This window comes from Mytilus californianus, unplaced genomic scaffold, assembly GCF_021869535.1.
Source record: "Mytilus californianus isolate M0D057914Y unplaced genomic scaffold, xbMytCali1.0.p SCAF_3, whole genome shotgun sequence".
In the NCBI taxonomy this organism is placed as follows: Eukaryota; Metazoa; Mollusca; class Bivalvia; order Mytilida; family Mytilidae; genus Mytilus; species Mytilus californianus.
The window spans coordinates 70,784,706-70,812,230 of NW_026262679.1; the positions used below are offsets into that span (position 1 = coordinate 70,784,706).

The following is a 27,525-nucleotide window of genomic DNA, read 5'->3' on the forward strand; positions in this document are numbered from 1 at the left end:
GGTTCCCCACATCATGCGGATAATTCTAAAACTTTTCAAGACTTTTCATCATAATACCTTGATCCAAAGTACTGATAAATAATTTGGATGCATATAATATACACTATGGAAAGCTGTATTAAATATCAGAGGTCTTTTAAGGCTGCAGATTTCAAAAATACTTCTGTGGATCACTTCCTACTGGTCGAGGACCAGTTACTGTCAGTTACCAATTACCGTCACTTGCCATCTTAGTTAACAACATAAGCTTAACATACTGCCATTATATCTTCAGACAAATATTTTTACTTCATTTGTAAAATCTCTGTTTTGTTTGATCAGATTAAGATGGGGAAATGCTCAATTTTCACAGGCACTTGTTTCTATCAATAGGGGGGGGGGGGGGGGGGGTAGGACCTTTATCGGGACTCCGGGATCGGGTGTTTTTAAGCTCGGGATTTCGGGATTGATCCTTTCGGGATCCGGGAATTCTTTTTTCGAATTTCGGGATGTCGGGATTTAAATTTTTTTAAATTCGGGACCTCAGGATTCCATGTTTTTAAGCCCGGGATTTCGGGATCAGGACCCCTCCTACCCTCCTCATCTATGGGAAGGTCAACTATATCCATATATATATATATATGGATAGTCGACCTTCCTATGGATAGAAACAACTGCCTGTGTCAATTTTCTATAGATTGAACGCGTTATGGGTAGATACATGTGTGGTAAAATGACAATAATCACTTTGTAAGGTCCTTAATTTTTGAAAACTTATTGTTTATAGACATTGCATGATCTTATAGAGAAAGCAATATCTAACCTTGATTAAGAATATACAATTTCTTTCAAAAGAACTTAAAACGACTTATAATTTACAAGATTAAAGTCTATACATCTCTTCAATAGAGTGTAAGTGGTTATATTCAAGCGACATACTTTGTATATAGATGCCTTATGTAACGAAGTTTTTGTCTGTCATATGTCCATTGTCCTTGACCTCATTTTCATGGTTAAGTGACTACTTGAAAAAAAAGTCAACATTTTTTTGTAATGTTAATTTCTTTCTTATTATGAGTAATAGGATAACTATATTTAGTATGTGCGTACCTTGCAAGGTCCTCATGCCCGTCAGACAATTTTCATTTGACCTCGACCTCATTTCATAGATCAGTGAACAAGGTTAAGTTTCGTGGTCAAGTCCATATATCAGATACTATAAGCAGTATGTCTACTATATTTGCTATATGGAATGATTGTAAGGTGTACATGTCCAACTGGTAGGCGTCATCTGACCTTGACCTCATTTTCATGGTTCAGTTGTCAGAGTTAAGTTTTTGAGTTTTTGTCTTTTTTTCTAATACTATATGCAATAGGTGAACTATATTTGGTGTATGGAAATATTTTATGATGTACATGTCAGTCTCGCAGGTTTTATTTGACCTTGACCTCATTTTCATGGTTCATTTCTCAGTGTTAAGTTTTTGTGTTTTGGTCTGTTTTTCTTCAACTATAAGCAATAGATCAACTATATTTGTTGTATGGAAGGATTGTAAGGTGTATATGTCAGTCTGGCAGGTATCATCTGACCGTGACCTCATTTTCATGGTTCATTGGTCAATGTTAAGTTTTCATGGTTAAGTTTGTTTCTTAGATACTATAAGCAATAGGTAAACTATATTTAATGCATAAATTGATTGTAAGGTGTACATGTCTGTCTGGCGTGGTTCATCTGACATTGACCTCATTTTCATGGTTCATTGGTCAATGTTAAGTTTTCTTGGTTAAGACTGTTTCTTAGAAACTATAAGCAATAGGTCAACTATGTTTGGTTTATTGAATGATTTTAAGGTGTACATGTATTTCTCGTTTGGTTTATCTGTCCTTGACCTCATTTTCTTGGATCATATTAAGTTTATGTGTTACTTGTAGTGAGGCTTTATATTGAGGACTATCAACATAAAATCAATGGTTAGTAAAGAAGAAGAGACATTTCAGCATGTGCACACTTGTTATCAAGGCTGAGTTATTTATTTTCAAAATCCTCCTCCCCCCCCCCCCCCCCGAATATGAAATGGTCGTACACAAAAGCAAAATTACAATATTAATGTCCCGATTACATGTTAATTCTACATGTATCATTTGATAATAGTTTCAATAGTGACAGTAAATGGTCATCATACCCATAAAATTTCCGGCAAAAATCGGTAAACTAGTATCCTACTTTTAGTTGTTAATAAGAGGAATTAAAATCAAAGTCCATGGTGCAAGACCTAACTTTTGGTAATTCTCCGTATGTTAAAAGAATATTTCCCCAAACAGTTCCTGTTAAAAATTATTTGAGAAAAACTGAATTTCTGACGTTAACTGGTCCACTATACTATCTGTGGAACCTTAGCTTTTATGCCATAGTCTGCAAATTGTCAAAAAATATCATAAGGACATGGTCTGCATAGCTGTGGCACAGTAGCTCTTATGGTCCTTGTAACATATTTTGATAACATGCAGACCATAAAGGAGTAGGTTCGATATGGCCCTTATTTCTAGTTACAATTTAAAATTAGGATTTATTGACAAATATCACAATGAATTATAACTAATACAATGACTAAATAAGAAGTATGTTTTTATGTTGAAAGTTGACATACTGGCGTTCAATCATGACATCACAAATAGCACTCATTTTGCTTTTCCTTGAAAATTCAATAAAAACAGGTAAATTTCCATTGATATTTTAGACAGGAACCGCAGAGTGCATGTGTCTACTACAAAAAAAGATCTTTTAACATAATGTTTGATATAACATTTTACATAACTGACTTGAATATTTAGTTTGTTGACGCCTGCGTTTTATATTTCCTAGGCCCAAATTTGGTTAAAATCTGGAAGATTTTGTCAAATTTCCAAAAAATATCTATTTTTGAAGGTATAAATCAACGCTTTTAAATATAAATAAAAATAGCTCTATTTGACTTTCTTACATGTCTTTTCATCAACTTAAAATAATTTTTATCTTTGAAACTTAATAATCGGGGCCAAATATGATCCTTACCGAACTTCCTCCTTTTATCAAATTTGATTGTTTACAGCCTTTGCATATTATATGTGTATGTATATATTTTTCCTCTACAATATTTTTTTGTAATATGTATCCAACTACTGGTTTATTTATGTTTTTATGGGCAGGTTTTGTAGAAAAATTGTGTGTTTTTATGCCCCTTTGTAGCCGAGGGGGCATTAAGTTTTACCCTTGTCCTTCTGTACGTCTGTCCATAAGTCCCAAAATTGGTTTTCGTTCTCTAACTTTAGTTTGTCTCAACAAAATGTTATGAAACTTATACACAATGCTTATTATCACAAAACACAGATCAAGTTTGAATTTTGGTGGGGTCACTTTTACCGTTCTAGAGTTATGCCCCTTCAGAAATGGAAAAATTGCTGAATTTTTCGTTTCCGATCTCTTACTTTATTTTGCCTCAACCAAATGATATGAAACTTATACACAATGCTTATTACACAATGTACCACAAAACACAGATCAAGTTTGAATTTTGGTGGGGTCACTTTTACCATTATAGAGTTATGCCCCTTTACAAATGGGAAAAATTGCTGATTTTTTGTTTACATACTCTAATTTTAGTTTGCCTCAACCAAATGATATGAAACTTATACACAATGCTTATTACCACAAAACACAGATCAAGTTTGAATTTTGGTGTCGTCACTTTTACTGTTCTAGAGTTATGCCCCTTCAGAAATGGAAAAATTGCTGAATTTTTTGTTTCCCTTTAACTTTAGTTTGCCTCAACCAAATGATATGAAACTTATACATAATGCTTATTACCACAAAACACAGAACAAGTTTGAATTTTGGTGGCGTCACTTTAACGGTTCTAGAGTTATGCCCTTTTGCAAATGGAAAAGTTTCACTTTTACTGTACTTGAGTTATATCCCTTTATAACCTTATATGCAAGCGGGGGCATCATCGGTGTACCATGGACACATTCCCCTTTTATTTGGGCTTTGGAACATACAAGAAACTGCATAATTTGTACAAGCACATGTACACGTACAAATGTTTTAATGAGCACCTTATTGAAATATTGACTCATTCCTTGAGTGATTGGTCTTTGAAATCCCTTTTTGGATCCTATATCTGAAATGATTTTCCTATTTGGACTCCGACAGAATCCCTTATCAAGCCCTATTAATGCTAATTGAGAAAATTTTTATAAACTATCTTACTTGGATCTAGCACCTTATATATGCTGGTATTGTCCGCGGAATTTTCGCAGCAATGCAGCTACAAGCTGTTTTGACAGGCACATATCCATGTAATGCCTGACCCAAAAAAATTTAGGACACAAATCATGTCAAATATTTTTTTTAAAGTTTTTTTTCATGCCCTAACGTCGTTTTCTTGTCTAAAACATGTATAATATACTAGATTATGGAGACCCATTGGTGGCCTTCGGCTGTTGTCTGCTCTATGGTCGGGTTGTTGTCTCTTTGACACATTCCCCATTTCCATTCTCAATTTTAACTTATGTTGTTAGTAAAAAAAAAAACCATATAATCCCTACTTACCTACCTACCTACCCAATCCTACAAGGCATGGGTAGGCAACATCAAACAAAGAATTTGTTAAGGGTGGCCTTATAGATGTATCATAAAGACTATGTATATGTACATGTGTCCAAGAACATTGACTAAAACTCAACAGATTATACTTTTTTTGAGTAGAATATAGTTTTTGACTCACTTGCGAGGAAAGTCGCAGTAATGCGAAACATAGGGATTACTATCTGCGACATCGGCAGGTCAAACTATTTGTATAAAGCTTTATATTTCTGATGGTAGAAGACCTGGATGCTTCATACCTTGTATGCAGATACCTTATGTTACAAAGTTTACGTTTGTAATATTCCCTTTGTCCGTGACCTCATTTTCATGGTTCAGCGACTGCTTGAAAAAAATTTAGTGTTGTCATGTGAATTTTACACTTATTATGAGTAATAGGATAACTATATTTGGTATATGGGTTCCATGCAACGTCTACATGTCCCTCAGACATGGTTCACCTGACCTTGACCTTATTTAATGGATCAGTGATCACGGTTAAAGTTACATGATTATGTTCATTTCTCAGTTACTATAAACAGAAGGTCAACTATATGTGGTGCATGGAATGACTGTAAGAGGTCCATGTCATTCTGGCAGATTTCATCTGACCTTGACCTTATTTTCATGGTTCATTGGTTAATGTTTAGTTTTTGTGTTTTGGTCTCTTTTTCAAGTATTATAAGCAATAGGTCAGCTATGTTTGGTGTATGGAATGATTGTAAGGGGTACATGTCTGTCTAGTCAGTGTCATTTGACCTTGACCTCATTTTCATGGCTCATTGGTTAAAGTTAAGTTTCTGCGTTTTGGTCTGTTTGTGAAATACTAATAGCAATAGGTCAACTGTATTTGGTGTATGGAATGATTGTAAGGTGTACATGTCTGTCAAGCCGTTGTCATCTGACCTTGACCTCATTTTCATTGTTTATTGGTCAATGTTAAGTTTTTGTCTTTATGTCTGTTTTCAATTACCGTAAGCAATGGGTCAGCTATATTTGGTGTATGGAATAGTTGTCAGGTGTAAATGTCTGTGTGACAGTTTTTATCTGATCTTGACCTCATTGTCATGGATCTTTAAAAATGTTAAGTTTATGTAATACTTGTAGTAAAACCTTAAGCTTAATCTTAGACTTTCAACATAAAGTCAATGATCAGTATAAAAGGGTAGACATTTCAGTGTGTGCACTCTTGTTACTGGTAAAACAGCATTTATACATTTTGTTATCTTTCAATGTAGTCATCTTTAGTTGGTTAAAGTGAACAAACACCTTCCCTTCCAGAGCACCTGAATTCATCCCCAGTTTTTGGAGGGTTCCTGTTTCTCAATCTCATGTTTTCTGTATATTGTTTTGTAATTGTAATTTTTTTGGTTATAGTTGTGGCCATATATCATGTATATTGTTGACTGATTTATTGCCTCTTGCAATTGGTATCTTTTGTCTTTTTTTCATTGGAAAGATATTTTAGGGCAACCTGTAGATGGCTATCTAAGCATAAGGTGTCTGTCTTTTGTTCAGCAAACAATAATCAATCAATCATACTTTCAGCAGATAATAAATGGTTCTAATATTAAGACAGCACCATAAGGTTGCCAAATGATACTCTTTATTCTGATCTTCATGTTTCACCACTTGAGTGTTACATGTCCTGAAGATGGCTGTAAGGGGGCAGAACATGTCGATCAGGATGAGCAAACCAAATATACTAGTATGTCATTGATATACAGATATAAATGTATAATGGCTGTTTCAAGGAATATGAGTATTTTGCAAAATGTGTTTTGGAGCTTGAACTTATTAAAAAGTTATACTTTAGTGTTGAATCGATAATAATTTCACTGTTAAAAAACCTGCCACCAAAGGAATAAATAGTGATCTATATGAAGGACACCCTTCTTCAGCTTTTATTGACAGTTATACCAAAAGTGCTTGAATTTACCTCTTGTTCTATAAATGTAACCAATCAAATGTATTTAAATCTGTTTTTATTCTTTGCAGATAGAAGATATTTACTAGGTGATGGAGCATTAAGAATACAAAGCTATTTAAGCCACTGTCAGGATTATCAGAGCAACTACGATGACGCCAGAAGAGGTATTTCAGAGCAGAAATTACAGATAAAAAAAAGACAAAATAAGAACCAAGAGAACATGCAGAAGACAAATCAGAAGCAATAGGATAGGAGTACATGCACATTATAGGAGGAATCATCTTAATATATAGCTTTTTTCACACTGACACAATGTGAAACTATCATAAATATCAGCTAAGAGACGAGATATCAGCAGCCATGCTACTGTGGATTAATTATTATTCAAGGGTTTCCAATTTTTGTGGATGTAGATAAACCACGAATTTAATTGTTCCACTAAGCACACATTTTTTATAGGCTTTAATGCAGACTATTGCAAAACCATGAAATTAATATCCATGAAAATATAAGTTTTCCTCAATCCTTGAAAATTGGTACCTCAAAAATAAATGTATCCATGGTATGTGACTTGCAGTTTTGTAGAATTTCCCTTTTTATTGAAAATATTTTTTGAATGTTTATTTATATGCATATTTGGATAATCAAAAATGAAACTGACTTGTTAACATAAATTTTAAGAAAATTGAGACTTCAGAATGGAACAGCCTGAATTCTATGAATAAAGCAACTGAACACAAATAGGCAAAATAAATCTTGTCAACAATTTACAGTTGGCTTTACCATATGGAAGGCTCTGAATGTGCTAAACTGCTCTATGGGAAGAAATTGTGAATATATTAAGCAGAAACTATCAATTAAAGTTTGCTAAATCTGTTGATAAACATTTTGATGAGGAATGATACAGTTAAACACAATTATTTGAATCTGACTTCTGAAGGACCGAAAATGTTGTTCTATTTGCAGTGAGATTTTACTGCACATTTGTTTATTTCTTACAGGTTAAGAAAAGTTTCTATATATATTTAAGACATGCATATTTAATAGATAAATGTAAAAATTAGAAAAAAAAACCAAAATTGTTTAGTTTTAAGAAATAAGACTGCACGTAAAGTAGACAATTGTCCTTCACATTCTTTATCATTACCCAATTTTCCACCTTCCCCAAATTAACTCTTTGTTGGAGGTAAAAGTGAACAAATTCCCTCATAAATCAGCCAAAATCAACTTGTTATACTGAACGCTAGACTTGAAAAAGTTGTTTTTTGAACAATTTTAATTTCTTTTAGCCTTGCTAGATTCAACACTACAATATACAATCTAGTAAGGATCTCTTAACAGACTTGTGTGTAGGACATGTTTCAATTTCGTTACTCAAATAAGAAAATCAACAAAAATGGGAGCCAAGGGAAATAACTCAAACTCAAATTATGTCATTCGAAACCATTCTATTGGTAGAAGGGTACAATACTGAATCTTCTGAAGCACATGACGAGAAATAATTGTTTACAGTATGTATTGACTATTTCATAGGACTAGGATTAATAGAATATATTTTTGAACTTTATTTCAGAAACTTTTATGGCTGAAATGAAAGATAAACTAACAACAGGAGATGTTGTTTTAAAAGACGAACTCAAAACAATGATCCATCTGGTGAAGACAGATGAAGATGTAAATATGTGTATACAAATGGCTAAACAGTAAGTAATCATATTATGGTCACTAAAGCTTACATTTAAGCATTTTAGATATATAAGGCCAATTAAAATTAATTGATAGATTTTCATCCCCACCGCCCCTCTGAAATCGTCCTGCCCCGATTTTTTAAAGATTTATGATTTCCATATTTTGTTTATTTCCGTTACCGTTAACCGCCGATAATTACGTTTCATTCAAAACTTCCTGTCAAATTTCAGTTTTCGTATTTCTCCTCGAGTAATATAACCGAAATTATTAAGTCGACATATTCTGCTGCTCAATGGTGACAACATTATCTTCTGAGAATATAGATTGATTACTAGAAGGGCATGAATTATTCGGGTTACGAGTAATAGGCGGTGTCCAAGAACGCTAATCGCGGTATGTCACAAATTTCAGTGATTAGAAAACTGTAGATTTTTTTATTTATACAATGACTTTGTGTCAGGGAATTTGGACTGTGAATAATATCCAAAGCGCAAGAATCGTGGAACACATTGGAACAAAAACATGACTGGAATAAAGTAATTGACACAAGCACGAACTTGTGCGATTTATGACCATATATTTTGAGTACAAAGAGTCGGCCAACATACAAAATGTATTATAGCAAGCCCTTAGATTTACCCCAAGGCTGTCGTTTTTGTTGACAAACAGCAAACACCCTCTGTCCCCAGCCCCTTAATAGAGTCATTAAACAACTTCTTCTTTTTTGGTTCAGTTCATGTTTTAAATTGTAATTATATTTGCACCTTGCATAAGAATCTTCAAAGCATCAACCTTAGTATTTTCAACACAGTTTGAGTTTTCATTTCACTCTGTACTCGTAATATTTGTGTTGCATACCAATGCATATGCTTTATTTTATGAGCACTACAAATCATAGCTTAAAAGAAAAATGAATTTGATGTAGGTAGTCTAAAAGAGAACATTTCTCCACGTTTTTTGCTTTTTATTAAAAATAGGCTTCTAAAGCGGCCATTACATGTAGATCAGTGGTTGCCAATCAGAAATATTGATTTAAGAATTTGAAAATAATGTAGAATTCCTCATATATACATGATATAAGCTTATTATTACCCTAGTATATGAACAAAAAAGGGTTAAGAAGGAAATAAAAATTAAAAAATTAAATCCTTCCACCCGCACCATTTTTTTCCAAAATCTGGATGAAAATCTACTAATGAATTTTAGTTGGCCTAAGAATCAGATACAAAAGCTTTTTTTTGCCAAAAAAATTGATCAAAATTAATCATCTGGTGATTGAAAATTTTCAGCTACTCTCTTTAAAATCTGAATACTGTAGGCTTGAGATTTATGTGTATCAACACAGCATCCAAAAAAACTCAGTTGGAAACTGCTAAAGGATGAAATGGTGATGTCCTGATCTCAAATGATCAACAGTTAATTTGACTAATAGGTATATGTTCATGCAGAACTTGAATAAGAACAGGATTCAATATTCCAATCTCGAAAACTAGAAATACCTTATGTACTTTAAATTGAGGAATTGTTGCAGTGATTGCTTAATTGAAAATTCAACAATATTAATTCTAACTGTGCATTAACCAAAACTTACATTTTAATATATTTGCTAGCACAGCCATAGTGCTCCCTTAAAGGAACTGAGGCAAAGGGGGTCTGGGGGATGTCCCCCCAGTGGGACAAAAATGTATTGGTTGATTGAATTGAAACTTGAGTTTTCCTGATAGGACACTAAGGGAATGGTTGGAGTATTCATATCAAGAAACAAACAAGAAATAAGAGAAATTATGTGTTTATTTCTTACTATTAGCTGATTAGTAACAACAAATAGTTAAAACAAGCTGTCTAGTGTCAATTTAATAGTTAATATCTATTCATACAAAACCTCCCGATTTTACAATGACCATAACTATAAAATTTAAAAGTTTGCCCATTTTTCATGTCAATTTTAAAATCATTTCTATGGACATTGAGCAAAGTCAGCCCACAAAGTCTATCCTAAGCCGTAGGAGATCGTTTCGAGGTTTTAAGATGCCTTAACCATATAGTAAGGCCTCTCACAACAGACTAATCACTGGTCACCTGCAGAGAAAGAAGCAGTTTTAATATAATAGAAACTTTATGATATAAATCTCTGTCAGCAAGCTTTATTGTTTCCTAAAGGCTTCCTACATCTTGCAATTGTACTGTCTTTTTCTTTTCTTTTTTCTGACTCAGACTTATCTACTGTACCCAGTTTTTAACCATCTTACAAAAAAAATAAAGTTATAAGACATACTGAACCCGATAAATCTTTTAAGGAATTTTAGGTAACTTTGAAAATTTGAAATTTTAAGGCATCTTTGAGGAGTGCAAAAAGGAGATTTTGTTCATCAGTTTTCAAATAGTTGCCGTTGAACAAAGTGTGATGCAGTGAGATGACTAAATGACATTAGTGATCCCTTTGTCGTTTTTTCTCAGTCACCGAGTCTGTTCAATTTCTTCGTCTTTCTTTTATTTACTCAGGATAAATTTTAAGTTCCTTGAATCTTGATTTCATGTTTTTACAAGTTCTGCAATCAAACCTCAAGTTAATTTGCATTAAGTTGAACCTTTAAATTTGCTGGTCACCTATACTTTCTAAATTGTTGATAACTAGTGACCTATAAGTAATAATAAACCCACAGTATACCCTTCTCCATATTTTCATTTCTTGCAAATATTTTTGTTCGGCAAATATTAATAACTCAATCAAAATGTTTGATACTAACACATATAGAATATCATACATTAAGGAAATAGATTTCTATAGAGTTTGTTCTATATAAGACAAGACCAATAAAACCTGCATTGCTCTGTGCAATTGATTGAAATTTCAAACTATCTGCAAACAGGAAGAAGATAAAAATTGCTTTCACACTACAACCTAGGATTATGAAGATGCAGACCAAATATAAAATCATTCCCTTCATAGTAGAAAACTTTGTCGAAAATCTATCCAAGGTCTTTCGGACAGAATGATGGAGGGAGTCTAGCTTTACTAAATCTGCTTTTGCTGTTGCAGACAAAGGTAATAAGGAGATGTGGTATGATGGCCAATGGTACAACTATTCACCCATGTCTAAATGACATGGATTTAAGCAAAAATATAGGTCAACCTACAGCCTTCATCAATTCAAAAGTGTTCTGATCAGTTTTATTAATTTTGATAAACTATACATTGATTAAATTTGTCTTGGTAAGTCCACACAATCTTAATAATTTGAAAAAAAGCTTTTGAAACCAAAGAGAAAATTCATGTATTTTATTTGTGCTTCTTTTTTTTTTAGATTCCAGAAAGTAAAATATCAGCTTCAACAAAGATATGATTTTTTCTTTGGTCCTGTGTTTATGAGGATGTTACATCATTCTAAGAAAGCAGACATTGCGTTTATGTTGATGGAAGATAGGGTAACTACACAGGAAGTTCTAATAAATTCCATAAATTATTTTGAAATTTTAAAAGAATTTTTCTGTAACATAAACAGTAAGTTGGGAAGGATTATGGGGTTTTCTGGATATGGTTTATGTGGAGCATTTGAGCAGGATCTGGTTTCCTTTCCAGAGCACCCTAGTTTTCTATGTTGTGTTTTGTATACCGTTGTTTTTCTTTTGGTCGTTTTTGTTTTTTTTGCCATGTTATTGTCAGTTTGTTATTGACTTATGTGTTTGTATATCCCTTTGGTAACTTCTGCCATTGTCCACTATATCATTAAACAAGAGACCAGAAAGTAATAAAAGATAGATAATTTTAAATGACAATTTGATACATTTATCTGTGTACAAATGTGTTTAGGAAAAACCAAAGACAGGCTCAAATTCTATGAAGAAGAAAAATAGAGTCGGAAATTGGGGAAAAGGGACGTAAATAAAGAGGGCAAAATTTGTGGGAAAGAGAATGAGAATTGCAGAATGAAAAATGTTTTCATAGAAGCCAGCTGCTGGCTAAGTAGTCATTTAGTTCACAATATTGTCCCTTTACTTCTTTTAACTATAAAAGTTATCAATAAAACCATTGATACAATGCAGGCCCTGTCCTCAACTTTTAAAATCGATGTGCGCTACTTGAAAATTCAGGGAATCCTGTTTAGGATTGACTTGTTATTTGTATAGCATTGGAAAATATTGTTTTATGTTTGAACAAAAGATTAAATAAATATATGCCTATGGTCATTCCCTCATTGATTGTTATGAACATATTGAGATCAAACATTCTATCTTCAATGAATCGTGTTTTTTTTTAATCATTTCAGAAGGGGTTGAGAAATCTGCTATTCCACCTGACTGCAGTTGTGATCTATATGGATTTGTTGTTTGAGGCAGGAAAGTATGAACAAGTTGTCAAATGTTATGAAGAACTTGATAGAGCTCAAAAGTATAAGCACCTACCATTAAGAAATCACATGACCTTGGCATTGGCAGCTTTGTATAAAATGGTAATATTTTTTAACAGTATTGTTCATATCTTTTTATTGAAGCACATGAATCATTTTAATATCAAACTGTTTTGCTAAGGGTATGATAAATATCCTTTCTGTAGTTCAAAGAGCTATATTAAATTGTTTTTAAGGTAACTTTGCCATAATTTATAGTTTTAAGTTTTCCTGCTTGATTTTTTTCTCTCCTTACCATAGAACTATTAAGGGAAAGTAATTCAGTTAGATAAGTAACCCAACATTAAAGATATTGAATATTTAGAGTTAAGGAATATAAATCACATTAAAATTGTCGCAGATGTGGATTCATTATTATTTGTACAGTATTTATTTTGGTGTATTTCATAGGGAATGGGGTGAACCATGAATTTAGATACTGAAAAAAAAAAATATCTTATTGATTACAAAGGAGTAGGCCCGCCCGGTAAGACACCTTTTTGGTCCCAAAATATAGCATTTTAAAAATCTGTTAAAAATGTAAACATATAGCTATTTTTTGGAAAGTAGAATACTTTTATTAAATAAATATGGGCTGTTTTTGACAATACAATGCACATCCATCAGGTACTACATACCTTCCAACTTTTGAAAATGCCCATGGGGGTTTTGTGTGTAACACCATTTTTAAGGGTCAAATTTGTTCTCCGCATTTTTTCGTATGTGCTGATTTGGCTCAAGAAATAGTGGCATACTTCTTTTTTTTTAGGGTGATAATGGAAGATGAGGTTATAAACCTTCTCTTTTAATTTTATGATTGTTGTACTCTTTTTATTGTGATAAACACCAGTAAGATTTCTTGTTGTTTATCTGATACATTGTAAAGAAATAAAAAAAATAATCATTTTAATAATCTAATAACAAAAAGGCAAGAATATATAATATAGATCAATATCAACAGTTGTAATGTCAAATACAAAAGGTACTATTTAATGAGTATTAAAAGTACATGCACACATGCAGCACTACAGTTCATAGTGTTTCAAAGTTTGTAAAGCACTAAAATGTTCAATTTTAAAAGCAACTGTTTGATTTATGTAGCACTACAGTTCAAAATTTTAAAAAGGTTGCACATTTATTTTAAATTTAAATGTCACAAAAAAAATTTAAGCACAGTCCTTATTGTAAGAAGAGCAAGCCTGTCTAGCTGTCTTGAGTTGTTCTTTTGTTTGCTGGAAACTGTAACATTTTCTGGTGGTGTTTAGCTTTACTGTCAGTTGGGCACATAATGTAGAATTATCTAAGGATGACCTGGTGTCAGTTTGAATCTTCTTTACCATGGAAAATGTGCGCGCACAGTCAGCATTAGAATTTGGGATGGTACACACTGCAGTTTGAATCTTCTTTACCATGGAAAATGTGCGCGCACAGTCAGCATTAGAATTTGGGATGGTACACACTGCAGAGACAATCTTGGTGAGCAAAGGAAACCTGGGTGTTCCTGTTATTCTGTTGGTAATCTGTGACACCTGTCCCCAGTACTGGTCTACTCTTGTTGAACCTAGAGTGTAAGTAGGCAGTTCATATGATGGTGTGACCTGGTAGTTGGTGAACTCTTCCTCCAGTTGCTGAAGTTGGTGATCTGGTACAACTGATGGAAAGCATCTTGCAACAACTGTTATAGCTGATGATGGTAGGTCACCTCTGGTTGATGGGTTGAGAAAGGCCAAATCACAAACAACTGGGTCCTTGAAATGGAACAACTACTGTGTGGAAGTTTCTGACAGACCTACTGTAAATTCAGAAATTATTGCGTGCATTTATTATTGCGATTTTGTCATTTTAGACTAAAATGCGATTTCAATTTTTGCGATATTGAGAAAAATCCTGTTTAATTTATATAAAAAATTTCAAAATGCGAGTTTAAATTATTGCGATTATATCCCTGTCGCATTTTTCGCAATAATAAAAACTTCGCAATAATTTCTGAATTTACAGTATAAAAAAAAAATAACTAGTTTTTTAAACAACCATATTTTAACGTCAGTACACAAAATTATCAATCAGGTATCATGCAGAAAGTTGTATGAATATACCAAGAAGTTTAATGAAGAGAACATGGTCTGGGTTATACTCATTGTTGAAGGCTGTATGGTTATATATATAGTTGTTAATTTCTGTTTATATAATTATTTGGTCTCTTGTGGAGAGTTGCCTCATTGGCAGTCATACCATATCTCCTTATTTTTATATACATAATAATACTTTTTTTAATATATGGTTTTTATATGTTGGCTGTCTCTCTGAGATATACTCCATAGTTGTTCTATTGTATTCATGATGATTACTCAAACCTCTAGTTCATTTAAAAAATTATTTATCACTTACTTGAAGAATCTGGTAAGGACTGATGGATGGGCTGATGTCATCTATGTGGTCTGCAATGTAAGTCCTTGTGAGTCCTTGTGTAAAGACCAAATGCTAAGATATTGTCTTGTAGATGATTGCCTGCATCACTGTAAGGGACTGTTGTCAGGTCTTTGTGCAACTGAATGACTCTGGCTTTCACAAACTTGTCAAGGAAGGTGCGCAACAGGACTGTCATCTCCTGGCTCAGAAAACCAATGTGTGACTCATCAGCCTAAAAAAGTGAACAAGATTATAAATGCGGAAAAATAAACAAGATAAAAAATGCATATATTTGAATGTAAAGATTAAATGCATGTAACAGGAGAATAATTCTATCATGTAAATAAATTTAAGTTTGTTCAAATCCATACTCTGATGAAAAGATGTCTCATTGGCAATCATATCACATCTCTATCTCCTTATTTGTAAATAAATGTTTCATGTACATATACCCCATTATATTCTAAATTTAAAATATTATTTAAAAAAAGTTCTTACTTAAAACATGGTGTTGAAGTGGTTCAGTGGTTCCAGTATGAAGTTGAGGAAGTGGAAATACAGGCACATTTCATGGTCATTGAGGTAGTTGGAACACCGCTTAATACGACCTGGCTTCTCCACCTCGACATGGGAGTTGAAGTAGGATGTAAGGGCTGAACAGTGATGAAGAAGATGACCAACACACTTTTCCAAACTAAGCCACCTGGTGCTGCTGTGCTTTATAATCTTACTAGGTTCTGTGTCTGTAAACTCTAGGAACTCTTTTTACTTCTCTTTTCTGTTGGAACTGAAATAAATATTCTTATTATAATCATATTATAAATTCAAAACATTTCAGAAAAAAATATGTATGTACCACATCTCCTTATTTTACATATAGAATGTATCAAATATAATATTATTATAAATTAACATGTGTTGATCCTATAAATATCATTTTTTGTTGGATTGCTGTCTCATTGACATTTTTCTGAATTTTCTGTAAGGAACATCTCATATAAGTATACCCCGTTTTTTTATGAATAATTTTATCTTAATGTTAAAATACCTGTGAAAGAAGTGGAAGTAAACTTTCACAAGCAGGTCTTCCACTGGCAGAGCAAGGGCCTTCACACCAGCAACAGTACAAAGGTTGGCAAGATGACACACACATCCAAAATCAAACAGCTGGACACTTTTCTTTGATGCGGGTTACTACAGAGTTGTGTCTACCAGTCATCACACTACAGTTGTCAGACACAAATGACACCAGGTTCTCCCACGGTATATTGTTGTCACTGAAAAAAAGAAGAGATATATACTTTTAAAGCACAATTAACACGAACTTGTATAAACAAAATAAAGTTTTAGACTTCTATGTCATTTGGTCTCTGGTAGGGAGTTGTCTCATTGGCAATTATACCACATCTTCTTATTTTTAAAAGTATTACAATGTACTAACATGTATTTGAAGCTGTTGCTTCTTATTGTCATATTCCTGTATATATGTATGTAATATGTCAATCAATCAATGACAATCAGTTAATAAATGGTGCTTAAATTAAATTTTAAAGTTAATTTGAAAATAACTTACACAAACACTTCCTGAAAATGGTCAAAGATGTTAGATGCTTTTCCAATATTACATATTGGCGGACTAGGAATTTGGTTGTTGCTTGGTCAGTGAAGTAGCGAACCAGAATGGCATAAGACTAGTGCTCTCATCAATGGGCATGGAAAACGGTTTGGTCTGCAGGTCTCGGACAACCTCTTCATGAAGAGTAGGTGCAAGTGACTTCTTGATAATTTGTGTAGTCTTTGTACTGCTTCATGCAAACTTTGTAGCTATCTTGCTGTCTGTAAACATGGCTTTACACATCTTTGTGAAGCAGTCTGCTAGTAGAAAGGAGATGTTGTGCTGTGCTATGAAGTTGGACCACATAACCTCAGCTTTGATAGTACCTGAAAAATTAAAAACAAGAATGTGTCCATAGTACACAGATGCCCCTCTCGCACTATCATTTTCTATGTTCAGTGGACCGTGAAATTGGGGTCAAAACTCTTAATTTGGCATTAAAATTAGAAAGGTCATATCATAGGGAACATGTGTACTAAGTTTCAAGTTGATTAGACTTCAACTTCATCAAAAACTTCCTTGACCAAAAACTTTAACCTGCTAATTTTCAGATGGTTTTTGTCTAAAATGGAAGTGGCCGCACTTGTGTTCAGTCTTAATATTTAAATGTTGTATTTGAAAATAATACATATTAAACATATATAAAGGTGGAGACTGAACACGAATGCGGCCACTTACATTTTCGACAAAAACTGTCTGAAAAGTGACGTTTTATGGCATATCTGATAGATTTTTCATATCTTAGCTTGAATTTGAGTGTCTTTAATGACCAAATCAGTACTGCAAGGTACCATACCACAAAGGGAAGGCTGGGATTGATTTTGGGGGTAATTGCCTCAAAATTTTAGAAATAAGGGGCCAAAAAGGGGCAAAAAAACAACCATTTTTCTAGTTTCAGGACAATAACTTGTAAGTGTATGGATCTTTATGAAATTGTACTACAAGGTTCCATATCACAAAGGGAAAGCTGGGTTTGAGTTTGGGGGTAATTGCCCTAAACGTTTAAGAATTTGGGGCCAAAAAGGGGCCTAAAAACAAGCATTTTTCTAGAATCCAGACAATAACTTGTGTTCAAGTGTATGGATCTCTCTGAAATTGTACTGCAGGGTACCATACCACAAAGGGAAGGCTGGGATTGAGTTTGGGGTGATGAATCATAAGGGGGTTCAAAAAATTTGGGGGAGGGATTTTTTTTTTTTTTAATTTTCCATTTTAAATTGGTTATTTCTGATTTATATATAAAAGCAAATAATAATGATATGGTTTGAATAGGTAAATTAAAAAAATTTAAGTTCTTAGACCACATTCATTCTGTGTCAGAAACCTATGCTGTGTCAAATATTTAATCACAATCCAAATTCAGTGCTGTATCAAGCTTGAATGTTGTGTCCATACTTGCCCCAACTGTTCAGGGTTCGACCTCTGCGGTCGTATCAAGCTGCGCCCTGCGGAGCATTTTATTGACTTTTTCTCAAAAACAATATTAGACGAGTAGAAACTGTAAACAGTAAAAATAATTAGCAATGCAAGATAAATTTTGACAGATGAGTGATTTAGGCTCTTAGTAGCCCCTTGATTTTAATTCTTGTTATAAATTTTATTCTTACTTAGTGGCATACCTGTCAACCTATGAAAATGAAAAGGCAGGTAAGTAATTAGGGGACATTTCTTTATATTTTAAATTGAACATTTTCCAAAATATGTTCACATGGTGAAGTACTAACTGAAAATAATTTAAAGCTTTATTTTTTCATTGCATAATAAGCCATTGAAATATTATTGTGTTATACTTTATCATTTCAAGCCAAGCCATACCCCCCTCTCCTTGTTTCATTCATAGTATTATGTCAATTCTCATAGCTACTTGTTTTCCAGTAATTAACATTTTGTGCATCTTCTTGATATTGCAATGTAATAAAATAATTCAGCATTTAAAGGAAGTAGAGATAAAAAATTAATTTTCAAAATAATTTTTAATTGTTCTAAAGTAGAAAAATAGAAAGTAATATTGTGATATGTATTCGCATTCATTTTTTTTCAGATTTAATCTTTTTACCAAAAAAACCCATAAAATTAAGGAGGTGACAAAAAAGGGGAAGTAACTCAAATTTATTGTCAAACAACTTTGAAATAGACAAATTATTTATGACCTTAAGCTAAGGTAATAATTAACAGTGTGTTTGACACCAAAGCTGTCAAGTGAAGCCATGCACTTAATGGGTCACTTAATTTGACAGTTAACACAGCTATTTGAACTTCCTGTCCAGGAAGAATTACGAATTTGCCGGTATTTCAAAGGAAAATCATTAATGAAATCAGTCTAAAGCTTCAAGAATCCGGGTGCAAATGGGTCATTTACGAATTCCCAGGTTATTAAAGGACAGGGCGGGTATTTAAAAAATCCCGGGTATGGGGTGAAATTCTTGGGTGTAACCTGCAGGATACGGGTCGGTTGACAGGTATGCTTATTGGTTGTTTTAGGAAACACATGATCAGTTATGCCATGAATGCCATAATCTACAACTAAACCAAAGTTGTCTATTTACCTGACAATTTACAACCAGCCTTTGTAAAGAGGTACTTTCAAAGGTTCTGACCAGCTATTTTTTATGACTTCTGTGACAATTGGCACTACTATTGACTGAAAATGAAAGATCTACAAAATGGTCAAGCACTATTCTTAATCATTGTCTTGAATGTTTTTGTTTAAATATATTTTTCAGAACAGTCCACAAGCATTAGAAAAAGCTACAAATTTAGTTCAAGTTACATATCACAACAGTAAGAGAATAACATCACCAAGAACAAGAGCATACGCTGCAGCTTTAGCATTAAATCAGGTACATTTAATTATAGTCTGTATGTATAAAGCTTAAAAATTCATTGCTTCAGTCTATTATTTGCATATGAATGTTATTCTAAGGCCACACCAATTTGATTCCTAGTTCTTTGGATTTTCCCGCTCCTGTTTTGGAGAAATTGACCATTCAATGAAAAAAATATTACCGCTTTCGCATATTTATGGTCCGCATGCCGCTCCAAAATTAGTTTCTCCTTGAAATTTTTTTCGCATAGAGGCTTTTCTATTGCATATAATGCTCCGCTCGTTTCAAACGCACGTGATAAATAGATTGGTAAATAAAAGGTCAAAAATTGAGATGCCAACATGCAGTTGTGTCAGCTCATTGTCGTGGACAAGTAGTCATTGAACACACAGTTTTCCGATATGCTTCTCATTTTACATATGAAGACCTGTTCTAGGATGCAAAAATTAAAATTTTTCATTAGATGACCACAAACACATCAACAGATCAATACTTATTAGACCATTGTCATCCCCAATCCGTTTTTCGACATGCATAGACCAATATCTTGGATGAAATGAATTGTTAATTCCCCTGAACTTTTTAAAAATCACAGGAGTATTTGATTTTGATGAAACCTAATATCCCCTTGATAGTCTTTTGGCATGCAAGCAGAACTCTTTTGTTTGTTAGTGGGAATTTAAAGAGTATCAACGAGACCAAGGTGATGGTATTGTGATTGACATGCTCATCATAATTAGGAGTGTGTAATTGATTCAACTACCTCTAGTCAAGCTAAAGAGTTTTAAATGCATTGCTGCTTTTAGGAGCAAAAGGAAAGAGTATTTTGTTCAGGCAGAATAATGTATCTGAATGGAGTGACGCATTTTAAGGGAACATTTTAATACTGTGGGATCTACATGTATAGCAGTATAATAACCATCTTGCTTAGGATTTTGTTTTAGTACAAAGCAAAAAATATTCACCTCACTCATTATTTTGATCCTGATAATGGATGAATAGTTCCAACTGGATGTCAAGCAGCTAATAAACCATTACCATATAATGAAAAGAACTTCTATCAAATGATCTTTCAGGGGCATTTGTTTGGATACATATACATATTTTAATTTTAATCAGCATGTGTCATTTACCTAACTTACATAAATTCCTCTTGTAAAACCCTTGAATCTCTTTCATTAAACCTTCACCCTATCTGTACCATGAACAGATATGCATGACAAAAATGTTTTATAAGATAAAAAATGAAGATTGCAGTGGTTGCTACGCTTCCTTGATATATATATGGATTTAAATGAAACTTCATGCAGACAAAGCTTACTTGAGAAAATAACTAAAATGAACTAAAGCCTCTTTCAACTGATTTTTATAGTTCGTTCTTATGTTGTTCTGTTACGCCACTGTCCCAAGTAAGGGGAGGGTTAGGATCCCGCTAACATGTTTAACCCCGCCACATTCTGTATGTATGTGCCTGTCCCAAGTCAGGAGCCTGTAATTCAGTGGTTGTCATTTGTTTATGTGTTACATATTTGTTTTTCGTTCATTTTTTGTACATAAATTAGGCTGTTAGTTTTCTCGTTTGAATAGTTTTACATTGTCATTTCGGGGCCTTTTATAGCTGACTGTGCGGTATGGGCTTTGCTCATTGTTGAAGGCCGTACGGTGACCTATAGTTGTTAATTTCTGTGTCATTTGGTCTCTGGTGGAGAGTTGTCTCATTGGCAATCATACCACATCTTCTTATTTTTATATAAACCACAGTGAAACAAGAAAGTCTGGTATGGTACAGGCACCAATAAATCAAACTATATGCATTAGAGCATCTTGTTTTTCGATGAAGTAACCCAGTTATAACAGGTACAACTTCTAAATCACACAATTTGAGAAAAAAATAATACCGCTCGCTTCACTTGTAGGACACTCTTCTAAAAAAAAACTCATTTTCAAGAAAAACTAGCAGAAAAAAGTAACTGTGAATCATATAAATCATATAAAAAATTCTGAAATTTGCAAAAGTAAATTTAAAGACAAAAGTTTGATAAAATAATATCTTTTGAAAATATCTGGTCATACAGATTTTTGTATGATTCTTGAACCAATGCGTTTTTATCAAATTTTCTTGCCCAAGGTATTGTTTTGTAGAATAAGGTGTAAAACATTTCATTAATCTTTAAGATATGAGAAAAACATTTTGCTGACTTCTTTGAAGCCAATGAAAAGCCATGTAACCAAAACTAATATGAAATGATTTTGATTTTTATACGACCACAAAACATTTTTTGGGTTCGTATAATGCTATGATGTCGTTGTCGTCTGCGTTGTTGTCTGCGTCGTCGTCGTCCGAAGACACATTTGGTTTCCAGACAATAACTTTTAGTTTAAGTGAATGGATCTCTATGAAATTTTACAAGAAGGTTCAATACCACAAAAGGAAGGTTGGGATTGATTTTGGGGGTAATGGTACCAACAGTTTAGGAATTAAAAAACAAGCATTTTTGTAGTTTCCAGACAATAACTTTTGTGTTAGTGTATGGATCTCTCTTACATTGTACCACAAGGTTCCATATCACAAAGGGAAGGCTGGGATTGAGTTTGGGGGTAATTGCCTCAAACATGCAGGAATCGGGGGCAAAAAAGGGGCAAAAAAGAAGCATATTCTAGTTTCTAGACAATAACTTGTGTTTAAGTGTATGGATCTCTCTAAAATTGTACTAAAAGGTTCCATACTACAAAGGGAAGGCTGGGATTGAGTTTGGGGGTAATTGCTCCAAAGTGGGGGTCAAAAAGTTGGGCGGGGGGGGGGGGGGGGGCGGGGGATTTTTTTTCCCAATTTTTTAAGGGGTTCATATATTTTTTTTCAAAATTTTTCAAATTTCAATAGATTTTTAAGATCTTTGATCTCATTTATTTTGTGTCAGAAACCTATATTATGTCAAAAATTTGATCACAATCCAAATTCAGACAGTATCAAGCTTGAATATTGTGTCCAAATTTGCCCCAACTGTTCAGGGTTCGAACTCTGCGGTCGTATCAGGCTGTGCTCAGCGAAGCATTTTTTTGTAGAATAATCCAGATCTTGCATTAGAAATACTAAAATTGTCTGTTGAAAGTGATTTTGTACAGAGTCTGAATATGGCATTAAAAGTAAGTATATGAATCAAGGGAGATCTTGGTAAATATTAGCATTGATCAATGAGACTGCAACCCAACAGTTCAAATAGACATCTAGAAGTCATTATACAAACTTAAATAAGGAGTTAGCATAAATCAGGCTGTTGTTTTTGATTTTGAATTGTTTTGTTTTGTCAGCATTGGACTTTATATCTTACTTTGCAATATGAATTTTGGTCATAAGGGAAGGCCATCATAATGTTTACTAAAATACATTTTTCAGATTAAAGATTTAGATGTATAATATATATTTTTATGCTGTAGCATTTAACCCCCTGTACATAACAGGTAAACATTTTGCATATTATAAATTTTCATTTAATAATAGTTGATTGCTCTTAAAACTTCAAAGATAAGGAGACATCTACCTTGAACTGTGAGGGTCAAGTGTATGTTCTGACAACTCAATGATATCTAACTGTGCGTTCAACTAAAAACTGTCAAAGATTTACCAATCTAAAGTTTTAAATTACGATGTGTCATAATCTTTTTAAAAAAAAGATTCTGAAGACATCTAGTTATACTCAACTCCTCAGATTGGATTCTTGCATGATTCTTTAGTATGGGTGCACAAAATTGTTTCATGTTCTGTGTTAGTGTTTATTGAACAAGGTGTTAAACATTTCACTGCCGACATAACTAAACAATGTTGGGTTTTTGTGCAGATGTTTTCTTGAAATCGAACCAAAATTATTACTTCATGATATTTTTTTTAGATAATTGCATTGTCAAGACTTGACCAAGTAGATGCTGCAATGGAATTGCTTGATAAATATCATGTTCAAACATCTATCAGCTATGACAATCCATCAAAAATATTTCCAGACTGTGTAAGAATTAATGAATGTGTTTATTATAAAAATAAGAGGATGTGGTATGATTGCCAATGAGACAACTCTCAACAAGAGACCAAATGACACAGAAATTAACAACTATAGGTCACTGTACGGCCTTCAACAATGAGCAAAACCCATACCGCATAGTCAGCTATAAAATGCCCCGAAATGACAAATGTAAAACAATTCAAATGAGAAAATTAACGGCCTAATTTATGTACAAAATAATGAACGAAAAACAAATATGATACACAGCAACAAACGACAACCACTGAATTTCAGGCTCCTGCCTTGGGACAGGCACATATAGAATGTGGCGGGGTAAAACTAGTTTGAAGGCGCCAATCCTCCCCCTAACCTGGGACAGTGGTGTTACAGTACAACATAAGAACAAACTATAAAAATCAGTTGAAAAAGGCTTAACTCATCAGATGGATACAAATAAAAATACATCTAACAAAAACACAGAATGCACAAAATTCATATCAGGCTTATGATATAGGAAATGTCAGTCAAGTTGGGAAAAGAGGATGCCTGTTACATGTAATCAACTCCTCCAGCGGTGTTGAAACCAGAGCCTTTACACTTTATTAAATGTTTGAATATACAAGATGTGCACCCCACTTTATGGATACATTTGGATATTTTTTGCAAAAACTACAATAGACCGATAAAAACTTCAAAAAAGCAAAAATGATCAGCAAGACAAGATTTACAAATAATTTAAATAGCAGAAATTGTCAGTCAACCCAATATTGGCGATTTTGCTCTTTAATGATGATATTTACCAATTTTTTGTGTGTTTGCCTATTACCTTGAAAATTATATAGAAAGAAACTTTGAACAAAATGATCAGCAACGCAAGATCTTCGAACAAGTCAAATTTTGCCGGTATAGTTAGTAGACTCTTTATAGGAGTGATTGCCCATTTTTTACCCTCATTTCAAATGGTGACTTTCTGCAGCAATCTCAATCAATGGTAACCATGTTTTGGATGAATTTATTTTTTATCTAATATCTCTTAAGAAAACAGAAATCAGTAGATATCACCTTTTTTTTAACTAGCATTCAAATACCAGTGTCAATCCTTTTTTTTTACTAGCATTCAAATACCAGTGTTATTAATTTTTTTTAATTAGCATTCAAATACCAGTGTCATTACTTTTTTTTAACTAGCATTCAAATACCAGTGTCTTTACTTTTTTTAACTAGTATTCAAATACAAGTGTCATTACTTTTTTTTAACTAGCATTCAAATACCAGTGTCATTACATCTATATTTCTTCTCAAATTACAAACCAAACGTATTACAGATTTTTGTGATTCTGTGGATTCAATGATTTGTGGGAATCAGTGTAGGATTCAACTATTTTGCAGAAACATTAGCAAAAAATCTATCCCGCCAAAAACATTCCTGATACAAATAGCGTGTTCAAATCAAAATTCTGTAAAGGAAAAACTTATTGTTTCTAGTGCATATTTATCCCCCCCCCCCCCACCCCCACCACCACCCAAAAAAAAAATGAAAACATCAAAAACTTTTGCATTTAAATCACAAAATTATCCATGTTTACTGTATATAAAAAAAAATTTGTACAACACACACATACACATAGCTGTATCAAAGATTCTTCTATATTTTGGAAAATTCAAAACCTTCAGAAGTCTTTTCTTCCATTTCAGATAGAAGCTTTAAGTAAAATGGTTGACAGAAACGATGACCCACAAATTAAACAGACATTTACTGATACAAAAACGGATTTGAAACAAGCTCAACTTGTAAATGATGTTTCAATATTTGACAAGCTTTGTGACACAATTCATAATAGTCGACCTGATAATGAACATATACAAAATTTACAGGATAAACGAGGACGACTTGTTAGAGATCATCACAGATATTGAAATGTTCTGACTTTTTGTGTGGAAGATGTCAGACTTATAAATGATGTTTCAATATTTGACAAGCTTTGTGACACAATTCATAATAGTCGACCTGGTAATGAACATATACAAAATTTACAGGATAAACGAGGACATCTTGTTAGAGATCATTACAGATATTGAAATGTTCAGACTTTTTGTGTGGAAGATGTCAGAAAATTAATGAGACCACAAAATTGTTACACTGTGCCATAAAAGAATTCTTATTTATGGACTACAATTGTAGTTTAATAGATTGCTGACTAGTTTCTTGCCATGGTGTCTGTGCTTACGATGTAGACTGAGATTTTGATTGTTGAATGTTTAGATTTGACTTAGATACACATGTATTGAAATACTGAGTTGTTTAAGAGTTGTCAGAAGTTTTTAAGAGAAATATAAAGATAAAAAAAGGGATGAATATATAAACTTGTTTGTTATGAATATGAATTATGAGATTGCCTAATTACAGATACATTTGTAATTAAATGAAGACAAAACATTTCAAGATATTTCAGTCTTACCTGAACAAACTATCCCATGCTGTATTCTGTGGATTCATTTATTTTCCTCGATACCAATATTCGTGGATTGAAGAAAATTTGTATTTTCATGGATATTTGATTTTGTGGTTTAGCAAAAGTCTTCAAACAAGCCTAAAGAAAATAAATGATTGAAGTATAAGGTGTACAACATAACTTCCTTTATTTAAGTCTATATGAGTTTAGTTGGTTTCTGTCATGTGGTTTATGAGATGTTTTAGATAAAAAAAAAAGGTCTTGACTGACGATGCAAAACCCAGACTATTCAAAGTAATGAAAAGTTGTCCCTATATTTTGTAGCCACGATTCACCCAGCAGGCTATATTACCTTTTCTGCAATTACACACCCCTTTCAAAAATCCTAATTTTTTTCTATGATAATAACTGAATTCAACCCATGAGTTTAAGCAACTACTGAATTATCTACAATTTCCACATTTTAGACTCAAAATATAGAATCTATATAGTAATGCTACATATGCCAGTTTTTAATTATTTAGATGCAGTTCAACTATTTCTAAATGCATGCAAAATTTCGTAAAAATCTGAAATATTGTCCAATGACTTTTATTTCATCTCAAGTAAAGTATGTGTATACAATGTTTCATCTGACTTGCCGACAGTATTTGGTTTTGAACTGCATCAAGTGTATCAAGAATCTATTCAGTGTTTCAAAAGCCAAGCTAATGTACTAGTTTGTGATGTCCATCTGAGTTGCAGCTAGTGTTGTCAGAGAACGTTTTCCCTGGACAATGCTGGAGACAACTACCAACATGCCTCTACACAATTTAAGGCCCTGCATAAATTCTATACACAAATTGGAGAAGATACACACACATCAAAAGAAAAGTCCCAAATCATCGATTTTGAAATTTTTGACTATTATAAGACACACTTATAATATTTTATAAGTCAACTCAAATAACTGTCCAACACTGTACACTGGCTGTAGAATAAATGTGCATCGTTTACAACTATGAAAATCATCAATGACCTAATGAATGTTGTTATATATTTTTATGATGTTGGATGAACCAATATGACCCAATAAAAATGAACAATGCGGACGATTTTCCGTCAAATAATGAGATGGTCAATCAGTCACCGTACTCACCAGCCGTCATTCCAAAGTAAGCAATTAGTTTAATCCAAATTTGAGTTGAGATATCAGCAGTTATATATAAGGTAATGTAATGGCATACATTAGTTTTTTTTTACCTTCAATAGTTAAGACATGTTGATGCATACAAGTTGAACTAAATGTATTGTAGCTGCGAAACCATAGATCTTATGGTACATGTGATAATTTCTTACAATTTTCTATGGTTTGCAAATTGTCAAATAATATCACCAGGACAATAAGCGTTCAGCTACATGGATAAATGATGAATAATTTGCACCCGATAATGTCCAGTGTCAGTTCATCTGTGCATCATAATGTTTCCTGAAGATGTATAAAATATTGTAGTTCCTTCATACACTATACATATACTATCAGTCCAAATAAATATGATGTCAGGGAGTTAATCCGATGAATTTGATGCTCTAGACGGTATAGGGTCTGTTCGCTCCCATTATACGTTTGCACCCTATATGT

The 27,525-nt window shown here is 33.1% G+C and overlaps 1 protein-coding gene across 3 annotated transcripts; it reads left to right on the top strand.

The window, feature by feature from the left end:
• On the top strand, positions 1-25,889 carry LOC127735002 (pentatricopeptide repeat-containing protein 2, mitochondrial-like). Of its 3 annotated transcripts, XM_052245066.1 has the most exons (9): positions 1-68; positions 6,599-6,694; positions 8,104-8,233; positions 11,525-11,645; positions 12,488-12,670; positions 19,355-19,471; positions 22,520-22,600; positions 23,344-23,457; positions 25,147-25,889. In XM_052245066.1, the coding sequence occupies exons 1-9, from the start codon at positions 14-16 to the stop codon at positions 25,366-25,368; spliced, it is 1,119 nt and encodes a 372-aa protein (XP_052101026.1). In that variant the 5' UTR covers positions 1-13; the 3' UTR covers positions 25,369-25,889. The 3 variants fall into 3 exon arrangements, with proteins under 3 accessions (XP_052101026.1, XP_052101027.1, XP_052101028.1); XM_052245067.1 differs by lacking the exon at positions 22,520-22,600; XM_052245068.1 differs by lacking the exons at positions 22,520-22,600; positions 23,344-23,457.
• Positions 25,890-27,525: the final 1,636 nt, after the last annotated feature.